Genomic DNA, 21,435 nt, shown 5'->3' with positions numbered 1-21,435 from the left:
ACACATTATCAACACTATCATCATCATACTTGAGCAGTATAAAAGGGTTTTTTAGAGCAACTTTTGATTTTAATATTAGAAACCACCAAACATAAGGTTTATGAATTATTACTCTTATCTTAAATTAATTAGTATAGAGAATTGTATTGGTATAGAATATATTCTTATGAGATTAAGAAATGTTAAACAAAATACTAAATTTAAAAAAAAAAGTCAAAATAAAATACTCACCTGCTGCTGTTTATGATGAAAGTAAGCAAATTTCCACAGGGGGATATCTTTGGCTATTGATAATACGATATTTACAGCTTTGTTTACAGCACTCTGAAAACAGCAAAACATTTATCTTGAGCACACAGTCAGATTATGACCAATAAGGGGGGGGGGGGGGGGGAGGGGGGCGGGAAGCACCAGCAGGGAGACTGTCCTCCAGATGATACGAAAATGGAAAAATTATACTTCTGTCTTTACAGGAAATATTCTAATGAGCATGATGTAGGCTCACCCAAAATCCATTTTTTAAGGGGAAAAGGTACTCCATAAAGTTTTAGCACAGTCCTCCTATGTTGATGTAGTTTTCAAACAAGCACATGAGACCCTTGTGAACAGTAATCATGAGTCACTGGGGATCATAACTTAATCATAGTACTATTTCCCGTTAAACTGATTATAAACATAATTATTTATTATTAACAATAATATAGTTTTCACATTCACATTAGAATACCTGAAAACATTTGTCTGAATATGTGATGGTATAGTTTATAATCTATACAGGCAGCTATACAAATTATTGTATAACTTATTATATCTATGGCATTTTAAAACTACATTTTGTGGTCTGTTTTCTTACTGACAAGACCATGAAGGCTGCAAATGAAAACTGAGAAATAATTCCATTAAAGGTTTTGACAGTGACAATGCTAAATGAAAAGTCCACAAATCAACACCATAAACAACTAATACTTTGTGAATAATTTCAGGTATCACAGCCAATTTTAAGTATGCATGTAAGAATTTTGCTGAATTAGTGTAAGTTTAAATGAGTGTTCAAATTTTTTCACAGTTTAGTGCTTTAGGCTAGTAATATTTTTCTTCATATTTCACTACTACAGAATGCTGATTTATGAAAGATACTTTAAATTGATAATATTGTTTTATATTCTGAAAGAGTTTAAGGAGACTAGGAAGTCAAATCAGGCTGCATCAATGGCATTATTTTTTTATTTTTTGCATTCACTTTGAAATGTTTGCCTCCAAGTAGCATGAGTTACTGAGCTTTTAGGAAAAGGCCTTCTGCTGGCCTGCATAACAAACCTGATCAGTGGCTTCATTTCCTTAGCACCCAACAACGTCACAGACTCAAGTGACTTTTAATTTTTTTTCCCCTTCCTTTTAGTTCTCATACCAGATTAGACTTGCACATGTTGTTTTTAAACAATTAATTTATAAATGTTTTACCATAATGACTGAGAGGTACAATTATTTTCTTACCTGAATATCTTCAAGACTTGGCCTCAGGACAACATTTGGAATAGCCAGTTGAATTTCAGCTTTAAACAAGGGAACCCTCTGTGTCTCTACAAACTTGGTCGTCTGATACCTCAAGTCAACAACACGCAATCGATGTCTTAAGGACTCTAGAGAAATCTTCATGCCTAAATAAATATAATATTTAAGCGAGGTTGTATTTTTTACCACAATAAGCTTAGAGGGAAAAAAAAACTGAGAGCAATGTAAAAAAATTAAACATATCTGAAACAGACTCACTCACATCTGACCAAAGAGTCAGTATTCTTCTGACAAAGCTGTCCCACCAGATTATAGCAACTACAGGACAGGCATCCTTGGCAGCGTGTTTTCTGTTTCATGTCAAGATATGTACAGGCATATGAATCCTGAACAGTGAAAGAGAAATTCTTAGGAAAGTAACCATGTTATCCAGCATGTAAGTGAAATATCAAGCATCTGACTAGGTTATAAAAGATTACTTTTTACACTGTAGAGGTCTTACCTCCAGAGATCTTCCAGCATCTGCTTTCAGTCTGTGCTTAAGAATATCTACCATTTCATACACAGAGCATTCCACTTGCTGACTCTGTCTAGAAAAACAACCTTACAGTCACCCACAGGAAATCAAACATAAGGAACACCCTTTGTTATTTTCCAGGCATATACCCCAAGTCCCACTGCACTGTGAAGAATTCTATGTGCAGGGAAATACCCTTACACTTGTCAGTTTGTTCCTATTGTTTAGCCATACAAAGAATGTGAGACATTAAGATATGCAGACTACCATGAAACCCATTTGTCAGACTCTGTAATAGCTGATTCAACTGGACTTCATAATAATTAAAGAAAAATAAACGTTATTTTCAAGCTATAGTTAATAAAACAGGTTTACGATGATGTTGATGCAGTAAGGTAATCTGTGAAATCCGTCAGGAAAATAAAAGCAAAACCAAAAAAATTAGAAGATATCTTATTTTGCACAGTAAGCATAAATATTTTTTTGAAGGAGAACTGAACTACTATTCCTCTATAACCTGAAAAATAAGGATAGGAAAAAAAATTGCAGTGCTGCGAGAATGGGAATCCTTAGAGTAGCTAGATAGCATTAAGAATCAAGCAATTAACATGGAGATGAGATTTCAAGTCTTACCCATCTTCATTTTTCTTGCTACTGATTAGAATGACATAAGAAGAAAAATATGAAATGTTAAACACTACAGATGCAGTTTTACATCTTCTGTATTCAAGATACTTGAGAGTTTCTCCCTTGCATCCTGAGACTATCATTTTGCTTTAGACTAGTACCGTGTTACAATAATATTTTAAAAGTAAACTCTCTATGCATAAAAAAGTAATACATAAATAATCCCTCCCAAATATGGCCTTCAAATATGTACAATTAATAAACCTACTGAGACAGTTTGTGAGCAGTAGAGACAGCAAGTTTTTCTATCTGTTCCAGGAAAGAAAGCACATCTATAGGTTCATCTTCTGGCAAAATTATCAGAGCAGTGTTCGACATATCTTCCAGAATTCTTTCAATTCTGCATTCCAGGGTATCAGCTGCTTCTTTGACCACGTAGTCCAACTCCCTCAGGGTACTATAAACATTCTCAATAACTAAGCAAGAAAAACAAAATTAAAACAAATCATGCAAAATACAGACCTCTTAAATCTCATCTCCCCTTCCCCCCACCCCCACCTTGGTATTAAAAGAAAATGAGGATTTAATATCAATTAAATATGCAATTAAAGCCTGAAACAGAAACATGATGGACTTGCTACTTTGGAATCTTTAAATGAAACCATTTTATAATAAACAATACAATAGCTTTTAAAATACCTTTTCTGTATTAAAGAACATTGTAATGAAAAGGATCAACAAAATACAATGGAAAATAGGAAGCATACAACTGTCCAAACACTAATTTACATACATACACAGTGAAATCCAGTACTTTTATAATTGTAATTAACTTATAAATTCAATGGCTAAATTTCCCCCAGTCAAGATTACACACTGGTTAAATCACTAGATTTCTTCTTTCATGTGTATGGTCTAACTTACTTTGGAAAGAGATAAACTGAGTGCTTTAACAGATCGGTTGATTAAACTAAAGGTAAAAACAACTGTTTCTGAATAAACTGGATAAATTCTTTCCATGTCTTTCATACTTTTCATTGCAAAAAAGAAAGAAATATGTCACCTGACACCCTTTGTCTTTGTATTTATTACCAGATAGTATCATTTGAATCACCAATAATCCTTCCTACTGTATGTAGAAAGAAATTACTATGACATGGCAGTGTGACAGTGGTGTCCAACTGCTGATGCTTTAAGTGGAAAACATAATTTATTCCTATTAGGAAATGAGTGATGGAGCTTGTATTTTTTGTTGACTAAAACAGACAAAGAATCTGACCAATTTCTTAGCTTTTTTTTTTTTTGTAATGTATAAATTAGGTAGTCATAAATCCATTTTTTCATCTTGTCTCCTGAGTTCCAGTCTAGAAGGCAACCATGGGCCCCCATACCTCTACATATTAGAGGAAATAAGGCACTTAAGACATTAAGTTCATGCACAGCGAGTTCAGCACATGGCTGGCAGGTCAGAGTTATTTTGTGTACGCTGAATCAATGGCTAATTTCTAAGTGCCCAACATTCTGGGCATGTTAAACATTGCACATCTTCAAAAAGATATGATGCATAACACTCAAGAAAAGTACTCCTTTCTATGGGTGATTCCAATTCAGTTACAGCAGCAGGAAACAGGAGGTAGCCCAGATACTCGTGCTGCATAACCTCTATCTTGACAAAAATGGCCAGGTGCCACCAAAGCAAATGTTGATCCAAAGAACCATTAAAACCTGCATTATAGTTACTCAGATAATTAATGAAGCGCAGAGAGTATCTAAATGGATAAATAAATAAATGACATTGTAAAGACCTTCCTTATGATGTGATACTAAACAATGCAAAGCAAACACAATTCATTTTAGAGCTATAAAACAAAGATAAAAAAACACTTGCCATTGGATTTTTGTGCTCTGGTCAGGCAAAGGTCAAGTTCAGCTAAAAGTTGACCAGTCCTGCCTTAAGCACCAGTCAGAGCCCTGTGCACCAGTGCACATGAGAGGGTCACACATGAACAGCTGTAAAACCCATGCCCCATTTCACATTCATATTTAGGCTTCATCTGTTCTTGTTTATCTTGCTGGTTTTTATTTTGAAGAAAAGTGAAAGCCTAATGTCAGTCTACCTCAACTGAAAACTGATTTACAAGCATGAGCTATTGTTTTCTCATGGAACTGCAACATAAAAGTCTTGCTGATGATTTTATGAATGTCCATTCCAATAATGCTTTTATAACAGTTAATCAATGTTATGCCGTATTTGATAGGGATAAGACTGTATCTTACTGTTGTGTGGAAAAAGATCGATGCATAATTGGTGATTATAAAAAAAGTTTTCTTAGAAAAAAACAGGATTTGGGCAGAAATCTCCAAATACTATATACCTCTTACTAATTTCAACCTTGGATTTAGACATGTCACTTTGAGGATGTTCAGCATAAGTTATGAAGATTTTTCTATAGATAAGAGATTATTAAAGCATCCCATGTCTGTTCTCGTCTCACATTCTTGTAGCAGTCAGGCTGTAATTATCTACCTAAAGAGAGGTCAGTCCACCTCCATATAATCCATTATTGATTTTTCCAGTAGGCAGTGATGAACCTGCAACAAGAAGTCCAAGGGCAATCAAGAAAGACTTCAGGGCCTTGGCATGACTGGTTAAGGGATCAGGAGCACAAGCAGTATTCTCCTCTATCCTGCCAGTAGCAGGGAATGATGAGGGAAGAAACAAGAATAGCCACCACATCAATACCTGGCTCCAAGCCTGGTGTCACCAGAATAATTCCATTTTTTTTTTGTTCATGGGTTGACTTACACAGCAGCAGGCCTGCTGGCAACAGATGGGGTACATCTGTCTGAAAGGGGGAAAAGGATCTTTGCACAGGAGTTAGCAGGGCTCATTGAAAGAGCTTTAAACTAGATGTGAAGGGGGAAAGGGATCCAGGCTCACTAAAGATAACGCTGGGGGCAGCACACCAGTGTCTGCCGGATGGTGTGCTAGTGAGGTCCTTCCATCTGCTGTCTCAGTGGAGGTAGGGGATGGAGATCCATGCAGCAGCAAAGATGCAAGGGTTATCGATGTGTTGGAAATCACAGAAGCACCTGAAAATGGTCATATAGGAATTCGGGCTTCACGCCTCAAAATGCCCAACTGAAGTGCATCTACACCAATGCACGCTGCATGGACAACAGGAGGAGCTGGTAGCCATCGTGCAGCAAGAAAACTATGGCATAGTTGCCATCATGGAAGCATGGTGGTATGCCTCACACAACTAAAGTGCTGCAATGGATGGCTATAAACTCTTTAGAAGGGATAAGCAAGGAAAGAGAAACAGTGGGGTAGCCTTGTATGTTACCAAGTGTTTTGACTGCCTAGAGCTTGATGGTGATGACCATAGGGTTGAGTGTTTATGGGTAAGAATCAGGGGGAAGGCCAACAAGGCAGATATCATGGTGGGAGTCTGTTACTGACCACTCAATCAGGATAAAGAGGCAGATGAAATATTCTACAAGAAAATGGGAGAAGTCTCAAGATCACTAGCCCTTGCTGTCATGGGGGACTTCAACTTGCCAGATGTCTGCTGGAAATACAAGAGAGCAGAGAGGGAACAGCCTAGGAGGTTCCTGGAGCGTGTGGAAGATAACTTCCTGACACAGCTGGTCAGTGAGCCAGCTAGGGAAGGCACCCTGCTGGACCTGCTGTTTGTGAGCAGGGAGGGACTGGAGTGTGACGTGATGGTGGGAGGCTGTATTAGCTACAGCAATCACAAAATGAAAGGTGGTTTGACTCTTGGAGAAGTAAGGAGGAAGGTCAGCAGAACTGTTGTCTTGGTCTTCTGGAGGGCAGACTTTGGCCTCTTGAGGAGATTGGTTGACAGAGTCCCTTGGGAGGCAGTCCTGAAGGACAAAGGAGTCCAGGAAGGGTGGGCATCCTTCAAGAAGGAAATCTTACAGGTGCAGGAGCAGGCTGTCCCCATGTGCTGAAAGACGAATCAGCAGGGAAGACTGGCCTGGCTGAACAGAGAGCTTTGGTTGGAACTCAGGTGAAAAAGGAGAGTTTATGACCTTTGGAAGAAGGGGCAGGGAACTCAGGAGACTACAAGGATGTCCTGAGGGTATGCAAGGAAGAAAATTGAAAGGGCCAAAGCCCAACTAGAACTTAACCTGGCTACTGCTATAAACGACAACTGAAACATTTCTATAAATACATTAGCGACAAAAGGGCTAAGAAGAATTTCCATCCTTTATTGGATGCAGGGGGAAACATAGTGACAAAGCATGACGTACTTAATGCCTTCTTTGTCTCTGTCTTTAATATTAAGACCATTTGTTCTCCTAGCACTCAGCCCTTGAGCTGGAAGACACATGGGGAGCAGAATGAAGCCCCCATAATCCAAGAGGAAATGACCAGTCACCTGCTACACCACTTAAACACACACAAGTCTATGGGGTGTACTGAGGGAGCCAGTGGAAGTACTCACCAAGCCACTTTCCATCATTTATCAGCAGTCCTGGCCAACCAGGGAGGTCCCAGTTTTCTGGAAGTTCGCAAATGTGACACCCATCTACAAGAAGAGCCCGAAGGAGGATCTGAGGAAGTACAAACGTGTCCATCTGACCTTGGTGTCAGAGAAGGTTATGGAGCAGATCACCTTGAGCACCACCATGCAGCACGTGCAGGACAACTAGATGATCAGGCCCAGCCAGCATAGGGCTATGAAAGGCAGGTCCTGCTTGATGAACCTGATCTCCTTCTATGACAAGATGACCTGCCTAGTGGATGAGGGAAAGGCTGTGGATGTTGTCTACCTGGACCTTAGTAAAGCCTTTGACACCATTTCCCACAGCATTCTCCTGGAGAAACTGGCTGCTCATGGCTTGGATGGGCATACTCTATGCTAGGTAAAAAGGTGGCTGGATGGCAGGGCCCAAAGAGTGGTGGTGAATGGATTTAAATCCAGTTGGCAGCTGGTCACAAGTGGTGTTCCTCAGGGCTCAGTATTGGGGCCAACTCTGTTTCATATCTTTATTGATGGTCTGGATAAGGGGATCAAGTGCACCCTCAGTACGTTTGCAGATGACACCAAGCTGGGCAGGAGTGTTGATCTGCTTGAGGGCAGGGTGGCTCTGCAGAGGGATCTGGACAGGCTGGACGGATGGGCCAGGGCCAGTTGTGTGAGGTTCAACAAAGAGAAGTACCAGGTCCTGCAGCTGGGTCATGGCAACCCCACGTAATGCTACAGGCTGGGGGCAGAGTGGCTGAAAAGCTGCCTGGGGGAAAAGGACCTGGGGGTGCTGGTCAACAGCCAGCTGAACATGAGCCAGAAGTGTGCCCAGGTGGCCAATAGCATCCTGGCTTGTATCCAAAACAGTGTGGCCAGCAGGACAAGGGAAGTGATTGTCCCCCTGTACTCAGCACTGGTGAGGCCCCACCTTGAATACTGTGTTCAGTTTTGAGCCCCTCACTACAGGAAGGACATTGAGGTGCTGGAGCGTGTCCAGAGAAGGGCGGTGAAGCTGGTGAAGGGTCTGGAGCACAAGTCTGATGAGGAGCAGCTGAGGGAACTGGGGCTGTTTAGTCTGGAGAAGAGAAGACCAGGGGGATCTTACTTGTCTCTACAACTACCTGAAAGGAAATTGTAACCAGGTGGGTGTCGGAACCTTCTCCCAAATAACAAGCAATAGGACAAGAGGAAATGGCCTCAAGTTGCACCAGGGGAGGTTTAGATTGGATACTAGGAAAAATTTCTTCACTGGAAGAGTTGTCAAGCATTGGAAGAGGCTGCCCAGGTAAGTGGTTGAGTCATCATCCCTGGACATATTTAAAAGATGTGTAGATTTGGCGTGCAGAGACATGAGCTGTGGTGGACTTGGCAGTGTTGGGTTAATGGTTGGACTCAATGATCTTAAAGGTCTTTTCCAACCTAAATGATTCCGTGATTCTGTTCCATTTTTATATAGTCACTTACTTGGAAAAAGATCAGAGAGATTATGATAGGGGAGGAAGAAATAAAAATGCATGACAGTTTTAATAGTGTGATGCAACAGCTTAAACTCAGTAAATAAAAATGCCTGGAATTAAATAATGGAACTGCAACACAAGACATAATATGATGCAATATTACTCACTGAACTTTGTAAGAAAATTCCAAAGTCAAGGCTCTACAGACTCTCCCATCAATACAGCAGTATGGATAGCAGTTAAATATGACAAACAATTTACTCAGTTACACAGCTGTAAATTAACTAATTTAGTGACTTCACTGTACTCAGGAACTGAATTTGTAATGCTTCAATTGAGAGGCAAGGCAGAGGGTGAAGCAAAAAGAATCCTTTTACAACACTAATTGTCTTCCAGAGGTGAGGAGCCAGAAAGCCTCTTTCTTAAGGAAATAAAAACCACAGAAAATTAGGGGGAAAAAAGTGAGATAACTATTGTACTGTTTTTACATTTTTTTAGCGTCAAAATTTATTCTCTCACTGCACTTCTCACCAAGTCAATTCAATACAGTGACCAATAACATTTAGTAGGATTAAGAAATTCTGACACATTTCAAGAAACTGTGATTCTACAGTGATTTTGCTGCCACTTTATCACAAGACTAAAAAGAGGTGGGTTGTTTATGTGGGAGGACTTAAGAGTGGTAAAGGGACATCACCAGGGAGGCGAAAATAGGATATGCCTGGTAAAGCAAATTGTTTAAGGGCTGTTCAAAGATAGCTGTCAAACAGCCCTGCTTGATCTCCAGTTTAGAGCAGAACATAAACACACCATTTTCATCTTACTCATGTCTGACTTAATTCCATAGTCAGGGGAAAAGGACCTGGCATGTTTTTCCCTCATATAGATGGAGTGCTTTTCCTAAAACTGGCAGGGAAATACCTGGCAGGTATCATCTAACAACATGAACAGTTCACCATTTCTTCTCCTACTACATACATTTATTGATGTTCAAAGAAGTCCATGACAGCTGCATCAGGCCTGGAGTAAGGGCATCCTCAACTTGTTCTATGAATGGCTTCATCAGTGGTTTCAGTATAACAGGAATCCCATTCAGACATTGTTTGTAATCAATCAACAGATTCTGGAGTCTGAAAGACATGATCACATTTATAATGTGCTTAATTCAGATATTTGAAACAAACAGAAGTTTGGACACATCTTCCGTTAATAAGATTTGCAAGTTCTGACCCCATTTTAAAAATAAGAACTCTTCCTCGGTCAAACTAAGCCTCCTTCGCCCCCATGACAGCAGAACCAGACTGGAGAAATATGTACCTCCAGTAAAGTGCCTGTGATCAATTTAGAAAAATTTTCCTCCAAGCAGAATGAATTACAATTAAAAAAAAAAACCAGGAAACTGAAAATTTTTGTTCCTTTCTTCCTATCTCACAAGACATGGCATGAAACAACACTGTTTGTTAGAAAAGCCAGATCAAAACCACTTTGGACACCAAATCCCCAACAAAAAGAGGCCAGATTCTTAATCAAGACTTACCAATATAGTTTCATGAAAATTGAGCTACACAACGAAGCTTGATAAACAAGAATTATAAGTGAGTGCAATTCTGAAGTCAGATACATAATGGGTTCCTTAACAGAACTGCTGCAAAAAAAGTAATAGCTGTGGTCTGTGGCAGATGAAAACCATGACTCTAAACATCATTGTTACAAACTCTATACTGTGATAACGCATTCATAATATATGCAGGACTGTTTTTCCCATGTTGCTTAAGCAAAACTCTACCAGTCTCTGAATGTTCCTTCTTTGCTTGGGGAGTCAGTCTGAAGTCTTTTTCAGAGTAGAAAGTAAGTTTGTATTTTTTTATTGCAAACATTTTCTGTACATTTTTGTTTCTCTTGGATGGAAAAAGTTGGTACTGTTGCTTTTTAGAGGAGTGTAGCACAGAGTTTGCCTTGCACATTAGAAGTTTTAGGTTAGTTTGTCCTAAAACACTCCACAGATAATTAACGAAAAAATGTCATATAAGAAAGATGGAAAGCTTTAACAAGAGAAAAAGAGGGAAGGGGTTGAATTGAAGTGTTTATAAAACTCGTTGAACTTTGTCCCTCTTTGTCCACTTCTATTTAAAAACAATTTAAAGGATACTCCTCACAATGGATGACTTTTTTAAGACCTATCATTCTTGCTTAAAGAGTTAGAGAATTAATAATCAGCATCCCTGAGAATGAACAGCACAGAATCCGACTGTTACAAGGAGCAGAAAGAAATCATTTAAAATCCACAAAAGTTATTTCAGATATTCACTATGAGAGAGCATATTACAACTTAGGTGATTTATTACCTGTTCAAATGTTTGGGTTGTGCTTTAATCAAGTAGTAAATTCCAGCCTGTTTTTCTAACAGAAAAAAAAGCTTTTGATGTTAACTGTAGTATTTTGGAGTGTAATCCCCACGTTACAGTGCATAGATGCCTTAGCAGTACCAAGGAGCTCCACTTAGAGAGCAGCAGTTGCAGGAACAAAACAAAAGCATCTAGTAATGAGATATTTGTGGAGATAGGAACAGCTGCATGTTACCAGTATTAGTAAGGAAATGCCAGGTAAAGCAATTAAATTTCAATTACACCATCAAAGAGAAAAATTATAATAAATCAAGAGCACATACAATAGACTGAAAGCTAGGGATTCCCAGTTGTAGATGAGAAATCAATTCCAAAAAGTGCTCACTCACTCCATTTGATGTCTTTTAATCTGCTCTTCATCTGCACACAAGCCAAGGACAACATCTGGAACTTCAAAATGCATTTTTTTCAGGTATTTTGTTTCATAAAGTACTTCCAGGACCGCTGGGTTCAAGTTTACAAGTAACTCCTTCATGTAGCAAGGGGAAAAAAAAGAAATAGAAAATAAGGCAGTAGTTTGGTGGTTACACGTAGTGTGATATAACTGGAACATACTACAAGATGTAGATGACTAGAGAAGAATTTTAAAATGGATACTCATGTTTTTAGACAGATCTTCGTTCTCCTCCACAAATACCTGGCTTTTCCAACATTAATCTACAAAATCTTACACTGTTTTCCATTTCTTGTTACTCCTTCACTGTGTCCTAACCACTTAGCTCCTGTGACTTCCTAAGTTTAATTCTAGTTCTGCAGCTAATTTGCCTATCATCTCAGTTTCTCCATCAGTAGACTAGGGAGAAATTTTGTTAATCTCTGTATACTTTTGGGGGCACTAAATGTTATTAAGATGCTAAATAAATTTGAGAACTGGGTTCTAGTTGTCCATTATGTTCAACAAATGCCACATCTTAACCATAATTTCTCTGCACTACAGCAGAAAAAAATGATCTGTGAAGTAAGAATGGCAAGATTTTCTATCTCAGCAAGCAGTTTTGAAAGCAAATTAACAGGTGATTGCAATATACTCAACACAGTAATATTGACCACTATAGAAAAGACTATGACCTAATTAAAAAATCCTTCCTTGACTAAAATTCTGCTTAACATAGAAAATAAAACATTAAATAATATCTAAAAAGATGTAGGTAAGTCAACAATAGATATGTATTTGATGGGTACTGTCACTTCTACACCTTGAATGAGGCAGGAGCCTTACAAAGAAGAGACATGATGAAGTCTGTACCATAAATATACACAAAAAGGAAAAAAAAAACAAACCACAGTTCAAGTAGTTCATTTTTTTAACCCTATTAAGATTATCTTAATGCTGTGCTTCTCTATCCATGATATAATTAAAGTAGCATATGTAATACTTAACAGTGCAACAGTCACACAAAAAATAAATCATATTTACCTTGGTTTCTGGGTGCCTGACAAGTAAGGAAGTACACAGAGCATTTCTAGCCTGGTCAGCAAACCTGCACCAGGCCCTATGATAAATAAGTTCAAATTCCAAAAGAACTGAAGCCATTTTATTGTAGCTCTTAACAACTTTTTTCATTTCCAGTGTCTGCAATTCAAAGTAAAAGAAAAAGCAAACACCATTTAAACAATTCAACGAGTCTAACAGTAGAAATGCCCTCCACTAGGCTTTTATGTCACCACCATTAGGAAAACAAAAACAAAAAAAAGCTTTAAATTATGCTATTTTAGGGATAAGTTCAGACAGAAATATAGAAATATATTTAAGAATTCAATTATTAACAAGTATTGAACTGCTCTAACAACATAACTCTTTTCCTGATTTTTCTTCTCAGTCTTGCCCATAAACCAAAATCTATACTATGAATTAAATAAGGCACTGATGTCCCACTGAGAAAGCTCTAAAAATTATATTCTTACCTGAAGCGTGGCTAGCATTTGAGGTTAAGTATCTCAGTCCTCTTCATTACAGAGCATAGCAAACAGAAGGCTCTAAGCTTAGGTACACAGCCAACAGTGCTACTATTAGGATAAACGCGAGTCAAGCCTCAGAAAGGACAAAAGCACTGGCCTAAGTCATCAGCTTACTGTCTCAAGAGAAGTAACTGTCCTGAGCTGCAGAAGAACAGCACTGCAAAAAGGAATTCAAATCCTAGAGCAAACACTAACACCTATCCTGTTGGATGAGCTTGAATACAAGTTGCTAGAAAAGTGAGCCTAGGAGTATAAAAATAAATCATCTATCTGTTAGTAACATGCTTGAAAGCTTAGCATAAAACCTCCTCTGCTAATTTCCAACCTTCAAAAGTGTGGTTTTCGTTTTAAGGAATGTCATTGGATGGTCAATTTTTCTGTATAACTGCTGAGCCCACATAATCTTCCCTGTTACCTAAAACACAGAAGATATGAAGTTATATCACCATTAACTCAAAAACAGTCAAAAAGCAAAGTCTTTTTTCTTTCTCAACTACTTCATTCTTACTGGTGGTATATTACGTGGTATAGGTGGATTTTCTTTCTGCTTCTGGTATAGTTTTCGAACAAACTCTATGTCCTGGCTGTACTGCTGAAGGACAATGGTATACTTCTCATTAAGATCAATACGATCTTCTCCTATTTGTTCAAGCTTCATCAGAAGTCCCAGCATCTGTTCAGTCTAAAAAAGGATGGAGCATTCACTGCACAAGATGTCAATAGTTCAGAAAGTCATTGTTCATAAACTTTTTTTTTTAATTTAGAATACAAGTTATTTAAGTTTGTAAGTTTTTTTTCTAAGAAACACAGAAAAGTCCACCCAGACAAGTTAGTGAATTTTACTTCTATATTTTGTCCCATATAGAATATATTTACTATATTTTGAACCGAGAAACTGCTACCACTACAGTATACTGGAATATTTCATCTTTTTCTGACTCTCAAATCATCACTCTTCTCCTGCAAACAGCTGTGGTAGAACACCTACACCTTTATTCATGCTTCATGAACATCCCATATCATGATCACGGCCTGAACCAATAAACAGTACTGACTTTAAGGTAACAGATGGCAGAAATTATTTCATTTCTCCTGCCAGTTGAAAAGGGTAACTTAGAAATCCAACATGAAGCATGGGGAACACCAGGATGAAGAAAGAAAATAAACTTAAAAAAATAGGTGTATAAAATTGGTAAGGAAAGATGGAACATTAAACTGGAACATAAAAAAAAAAGATGGAACAATGAACATTATCTTCCAGCACTTCTGCAAGTGACTTCTAGAACACTTGTAATAGGCTTGATGTCCTCCAACGTTACCTCAGCCAGCCACCACCACAGTACAGGATACGGGCAGTAATGAAGGAGTTCAGTAGAAGCTGTGGGTACTCAGCCTTTCTGAGCACCAGAACAAGGGGTTTGTATTCGTAACATTACTTACAGTTACAGTCTTCTCAAACCAGGAATCCACAAATTCTTGTATGGACTCATATAATGCTGCAATTTGGTTCTTAAATTCAAGGTAATCTTTTTCAAACTAGAAAAGGGTAAAAGAAAAAAAAATATCTATAGTGTTGCTTTCATTTCATACAAAGTTCTTTCCCTGAAGTTTTTGAGGAATTAATTTTATCTGCCCAGTATATGTTTTCAGCACTGAATTAAAGAGAACAGGGACGCCACCAGTAACAAATGCATTTACATTCTAAGCAAAGCAAACAAAAATAAGAAATGTTAGGTTATACGATTAAAGCCCTATGCACTCCAGCACACCCAGCACTGCCACAGGAGAGCACTCAGCTCACTGTCCAGGTACGATACCCATCAAGATAAGCAAACTGGCAGGCTCTCTAAACCACCTTACAGACTAAGTAAGGGAGGTTATTGCCTAGGAGATGAGGGACTTACTACAGTTTACCAGGGAAAAGCATTTTGGGGCTATACAAAATGTATTATGGGAGTTAGGGAAGAAGCAAAGGCAGGAATCAATGTGGTTTGTGGGAGAAACAACTGCGGAAAAATGAAGGCATGATGGGACAAAAGAAGTCAGTCACATGTGAACAGACTGCTGGTCAGCACGTTTGTCTATCTGTGCCCTGTGCCTGATCAGCACAATCTGTCTTTTCTTCTTACTTATCTCCATTTGTAACCATTTTCATGGGTGAAAGGGTTCTGCATGCATAACGGTGTATGGGAGTTCACGTACTAAGCAACAGAATTGAAAGGGGCTTAAAGACAGCTTACAAGAAACATGAAAAGAGACATTTACCAAGGCCTGTAGTGATAGGAAGAGGGGTAACCGTTTTAAACCTACCCAAAAGAGGGTTGGTTTAGATTGGACATATGCAAGAAATTTTTTACGCTGACAATGGTGAGAAACTGGAACAGGCTGTCCAGAGAAGCTGTGGATGCCCCATCCCTGGAAGTGTTTAAAGCCTGTAGAGGGATTTTTAAAGGACCGAGGACGTAAGTTACCATTGTCTGGGTTGGACAACCCGGGCCTGTTAGTTGAAGCTGCAGAGCAGCTTTAAATTGTCCTGGAAACAAGCACTGGGAGAAAGAAAACAAGCTGTGCACAAACAAGAAGCCAGGTGCAGAGCAAGTCCTGGGAACCACGAAATCAACACACTCTCATCGGCACACTCTGATCAGGCACCTGCAGCATGCTCACCGTCAGCGACACGGACACCCACATGGCCAGAGACTTTTATCCTGTGTGTAAAGTCGGGTATGCGGTCGGTTTAAGTTATAAATATGACCTGTTTGTTTAATAAAGTGAGCACGGCATGTAGCCATATTGGTGTGATTGTCGTGACTTGGCTGATTCTCCACGGGGGACCCTCTTCGAAGGCCAAGCTGGATGGGGCTTTGAGCAACCTGATCTAGTGGAAGGTGTCCCTTCCCATGGCAGGGGGGTTGAACTAGATGATCTTTAAAGGTCACTTCCAACCCAACACATTCTGTGATTCCATGGAGACCATGGGTCACTGGGGACTGTGCACCCGTAGAGTCAGCAAATGGAGAGACTGGAGGATATCAAGGTCTAAGTCTCATCAGTCAACGTAGGAACCATGGATCATAGCAACTAGAAACACTGGAGCATGTGCATACTGCGTGGGTGGGTGTGTCACATGCAACGGCTAAAGAATACCAAACCAAACTAGGCAGAAAATAGGACAGAAGCTTAGGAACCAAGTGTTGGAGCAGTCACAAGTCTGGGCTGGATATTAAAGAGATTGGAGTGGTCTAAGAGTTGGCTGCCAGAGGGACCAGAGGGCCCAAGCCAGCTACCAGAGAGATGGTAGGGTCTGAAGGTCAGCTGTAAGCCTGAACCAGCTACAATGAAGAACTGTTTGCATGTGTGTGTGTCTGTGTGTCAGCAACCAGGGCAGCAAGGGGATCCAGGGGCCAGACAGAGGGTAGGCCGATTGCCTAAGACCAGTTACTGGAGGAACTCATGTGTCTGTGCATGTGCATGTGTGTTTAGGTCCGAGTACCAGCAACTGGAGTGGGGCTGTGGGCCTTGCGGGTGTTGTAAGTCCAGGAACTGAGGAGACCTAAGTATCCAGGGACCAGCTGACGGATAAACTGAGTGTCTTACTTGAGGGATCCATGTATATGTACTTTTCACTAACAGGCTTTCCTCCTGCTCAGCCAGAGAGGTACAGGATAAGGCCATTAATACTGTTTGTCGTGAGCTGAGTGGCCAGGCCTGTGTCTAAGTGTACTGTCCCTATGTGTGCATACCTACTGGGAATCACATGCTCATCCTTGCAGCTGATAGGACCTGGGGACATGGAACTGCAACAGCCTTACCTCTACTGGGCTACCACATTTGGCAACTTCTAACTGGGAGTAATTTGGGTATTTATCTGTAATATCTTTTCCTGAAAGTCCAAAATACTGAGGACCTACAAAAAGAGTTCAGTATAAACTTCCTCTTGAAGAAAGCATTATACAGGCTTGGGAAGACAGTCCATTATATATATTGCTCCAACCATCTAGGTATAGAAAAGCCACACACTTTAAATTCCAGTTAACAGTAAATGTTCTCTTTCAGAAAAGAGCCACACAGCAAGTATTACAGAAATGTAAGCCATCAGCCAGCTAGGAGAAACCCAAATAAACATTTAAAGGAAAGTTCCTGACAGTTGCAAGCTGCAGTTCAGGAAGGCAAGAGTTTAAAGTCAACATTTCTAGAACTTCTATTGTGAGCCAATTAATCCTGCAAAGCAAGCAGGCTACAACTCAAAAAAAAGCATGTACAGGATGTATTAGAACATGAGTCTGAAGCACTTGAAAAATTACCTTCGTTTTTAGCACCCTGCTCAGCACAGGGAGTGGTATCATTCACTTCTCCCTCTAAAATGTTCATCTAAGTGCCTTCGTTATAATACTGCCTTTACTATTCCATTAAGTATTTTCAGTAACAATGAGTACCTCTTGCAACTAGATAAACCGTATTTAATGCATTGACCTGCCTGAATTAGTTTTCAGTCTGCAGTTCAACATATATGTATATCAAAACAAACAAGTTTAGGAAAGGTTGTTTGTAGCATTACCTATCACACAAAAACTAGTTTATCAAAAATTAACAAAAACATTTGAAATAAAAGCCAAATTTACCCAAAGATTTTCAAATTGTATTAAATGATATGAAAGTACCATTATTACAGCAAAATACTATTCGCAGTTACAAAATTTAATCTTCTTTGCATAACTCCAGTGAAAAGCACATAATTAAGGGAGTGATTGTCAGACAAGGGCTGAATGTATGTACCTCTTTTTTTCTGTGATCCAGAACATCATACCGTTTGGATTTGGTGTTTGTAGCAATGCTTTGGTAATGAGCACTGATCTCTTCAATACCTTCTATTTTTATACAATGAAGCTCTAAAAGGCTTTCCATAACATTGCTCATATCTGAAATCTTCTCCAAACGTTTACAGAATGTATCAAATTTTCCAAATATATAGTTTTCACTAAAAATAAAAAGCAACAGAAGGACTTTTATGCAAATCTATTTATAATAGATCTTTTCTATTTAACATACGTATATTCTACCAAACTGCTACCAAATTTCCCTTAAAAAAATCTATGCTGCAATAATTACAAATCGAGTAAAAAACAATTTAAAATAATGGATATAAACCAGAAAATACTTAATCCTTATATATGTCAATAAAACGCCATGTTTCACAAGAGTTACCCTTTTAAGACATTTGAAGAGATCAAAAGGTGACTGTACAATACTAAGAAATGCCTCATGCTTTAAGTGCCAAAACAGGTAAAACTCCCCTCGGGTAATACTCCCCCTTGTTTAGTCAGCCCAAAGCTGACTAAATTCCTCTGGAGTCTTTTCACTTATATTCATGATGCAAATTTGTTGGGATTTCAGATCATACATGAACATATGTATTAAATTAACACATGCATAAATTCCCCTGAAGTGCCTATGGACATCTGCTAAATGAACAAGTGACTGGCAAAAACCTGTCACTGGCTTATTCCTGAATAGTAAAAAAAAACCCCAAAAAACCAAAAAACAACAAACCTCTGCAAAGTCATGTTCTTCTTATAACAAATACTGCATTTTAATTGAGTATTTAGCTTTTCTGCTAGCCAGAAGAGATAATATTTATAAATTCAATAAATTAATATGCTTCAATATTAGAGTAAATTATTTACCTGAAATCAAATTGCCTGTCACTTGGATTTTCCTTTAGCTCCTCCTTAATTCTCTGAAAGGATGTTTGGTATTGTTCTTTGAGGGAAATGCATTGCTGTATCCTCTTTAGCAATTCTTGCCTGAGGAAGAAAGGACATAAGACAGAAAATCATCCCAAAGAGGTCTTCAAAAGAGTATCAATAAAAATAGAACATTTTAGTCAGATACGCAACTTTGCAAAATAAGAATACAAAATTATACATTACCTGAAAAATGGTCAAAATATGAGGATTACATTAAAAGTGGGGTTTTTTAATTTGTTATCTAGGTTGGATATTTTTAGTTTAGGTTTTATTGTCTTTAAACCAAAACTTCCACAGCATAGTCCAGAAAGGACGTACCAGGTAAACCCTGGCTACCAGACTGCCTGCAGTTTGGCCATTTCTCATCCTCTGTAAACTGGGTATTGCTGATAGGTTTTCCTTGGTTTGCTTCTTTGTTTTTCTAAGCTGACAAGACTGGAGAGGTATTTTTCCAGACTACAGTAAGCATGAGGAAAACCTTGTTTCTTCAGAAAGATACACCAAGAAGATCTTGGTTCCCAAGGCCACAAATAGCTACCTCTTACACACAGTTGTTCATTAACCCAGAGGTGCTACCATAAATGAGATACATAGATGACGCATGGAAATTAGCCATAAGCCATTTACCCAAAACTGTTGCCCCACTCTGGCTTTGTCCTTCATCTTCCAAAAGATCATTGGGAATTAAAATGATAGTCAAACTTCACAGCTTGAAACCACTGGCTGCGACAGAGAGAAACTTTTGCAGAGATAGCAACAGCAAATAAGTAAATAAGAAGAATGTCTCAAAAATAATTTCAGCCAGAATAAACACAACAAAAAAAAAGTATTTACTTTTATTTACATTAATTCTTTAGAATAAACATAGCCAGTACTTAACTGATTACAGGTAATTTCTGAAAACTTCCTTTTACCCACTCAAAATACAAGAGGAATCCAAATTATTTGTTAGATTTACTTTTATGTCTCCTAGCCTGTTACTTCAGTGTCAGCTTTGACTTGGCTGCAATTTAAGCACAGGCATCCTGACTATGTCTCAGTGAAGTTTGTAAAACCTTTTCCTTCTCACCTCCGTAACCATAATGTCGTTCCAATTATACTCTTTCAAGAGACTATTCCAATCATTACTTTTCTAGTTGATAACTTCAGATGTCATGCTTATATTAACCTCTCTCTGTGGTTGCCCCATTCTCTTCTGCATCAAAATAATTGACTTGTTCTTATAGTATGTGTCCTTCCTAGGCTATCTCCACTTCTCATCCTTCACACACATTTGTTCTGCCAGTGATGTCAGCATTCACCACTGAAGTTTCATACAAACACATCTGTGCTTCCACTTATGCTGTATGTAGCACTGGGAGCAGCTCCTTACAAGTAGCCATAAGTTACTAATTCATTCCTTCTTAATGTCTCCTTTAGTTCTCCTGGCCATGATGCCTACAAAACATCCAAGGGCATCACAACGTTTGCTGAAAACACTGTCATTCCAGCTGACCAACACTGCACGACTGCTGTTTTTTCTCCATCCCTCTTTCCTCCCCCTATCTCACTATTCACTTCTTATATTTCATGTTGCAAGCTCTTCTTATGTTTTGGATTGCAAGCTCCTTAGAGCTGAGGCAAACTTTTTTGTTCATTTCCATTGCTGAAAACCAGGAACTCTTGCTATACTAACAGCTGTAATAAAAACAATAGAAAAGAACAAAACTAGTCTTAGGCATGTCTAACCAGGAAACTTACAGTAAATCTAGTTTTCTAGTTTTCACTGGCACCATTTACATTCTTCACATGTTTGCTCATACAGCATTCCCCATGGAATACTCAGAAAATACAAGTCTGAGTCCCATCCTATCCCCCACCCACACACTTTGCTCCAAAAAGAGTATGACTGAACTATGATTCTGGTTCTGCTAAAAATTGCCCCCTTCCTCAAACTGACTTTCCTATCCAGTAACAGCAAATATTAACCTTAGATGGAACTTTTGCCAGTCTGTCCTTGGAGGTCCTTTATGAAGAACCTTATCTCCCTGTTCTAATTGTTCAAGTGTGTTTGTCTAAAAAAAGCCATGGGGACAAAATAATGAGTGTTGTATACTGGTATACATTACACCCTTTTCAATAGCAGTTTTTTTCACAACACATAGTAAATTTATTTTTTCAGAGTACTTAATTCAACACAAAATGAGTATCACAAGCTTAAAATTAACATGGAAATCAGTGCCTGGCAGGAGAACAAAGGGCTACTTAAACCTACCTTTTAATAATCTTGATGACTAATCTATAATTTTACTTCTAGTGTTAACAAAAGAAGATTAAATCATTAAAAATCTATCACCTGTCCAGATCCCAGATTTTTGAAACACCTTCACATAGATAAGTCTTGCATGTCTTAATCATTTGATTAGTGATTTTAAGAAGAAGAGACGTCATGCGCTCTGACGTGTTGTAGTACGGTGATATACAGTAGATCATATAGACAGTATTCATTAAACTGGGTACGTGTTCCATCATTGTTACCTACAACAGCAAAAAAATGGGCAAGTCAACACTTCAGATTTCCTAAAAATTAACACAATGGAAAATGTAACAGCTCCGGCAATATGTTTGTCACTGAATAAACACTTCTTGATTGTAACACATTGCTCTTGTAGACATCTCATTATGAACTGGACCAGCCAATTCATTTGCAGGAACCTTACACATTATGACCAAAAA

The 21,435-nt window shown here is 38.6% G+C and overlaps 1 protein-coding gene across 1 annotated transcript in view; it reads right to left on the bottom strand.

The window, feature by feature from the left end:
* The window catches only part of LOC102057332 (dynein axonemal heavy chain 5-like), a 176,276-nt gene that overhangs the window by 141,961 nt on the left and 12,880 nt on the right, over positions 1–21,435 (bottom strand). Inside the window, exons 10-23 of the mRNA XM_055705661.1 lie at positions 21,056–21,237; positions 18,658–18,777; positions 17,750–17,951; positions 14,414–14,509; positions 13,482–13,655; positions 13,299–13,388; positions 12,432–12,587; positions 11,344–11,483; positions 9,588–9,739; positions 2,925–3,132; positions 2,015–2,102; positions 1,775–1,898; positions 1,495–1,658; positions 232–324 (exon numbers count right to left, since the gene is read on the bottom strand). Of these exons, the coding sequence (XP_055561636.1) occupies positions 232–324; positions 1,495–1,658; positions 1,775–1,898; positions 2,015–2,102; positions 2,925–3,132; positions 9,588–9,739; positions 11,344–11,483; positions 12,432–12,587; positions 13,299–13,388; positions 13,482–13,655; positions 14,414–14,509; positions 17,750–17,951; positions 18,658–18,777; positions 21,056–21,237 (1,989 nt within the window). The remainder of the gene's footprint in view (positions 1–231; positions 325–1,494; positions 1,659–1,774; positions 1,899–2,014; positions 2,103–2,924; positions 3,133–9,587; positions 9,740–11,343; positions 11,484–12,431; positions 12,588–13,298; positions 13,389–13,481; positions 13,656–14,413; positions 14,510–17,749; positions 17,952–18,657; positions 18,778–21,055; positions 21,238–21,435) is intronic.

This window comes from Falco cherrug, chromosome 3, assembly GCF_023634085.1.
Source record: "Falco cherrug isolate bFalChe1 chromosome 3, bFalChe1.pri, whole genome shotgun sequence".
Taxonomy (NCBI): domain Eukaryota; kingdom Metazoa; phylum Chordata; class Aves; order Falconiformes; family Falconidae; genus Falco; species Falco cherrug.
Note: the sequence above shows the minus strand (reverse complement) of the source record. Positions and strands in the feature narration are given on the sequence as shown.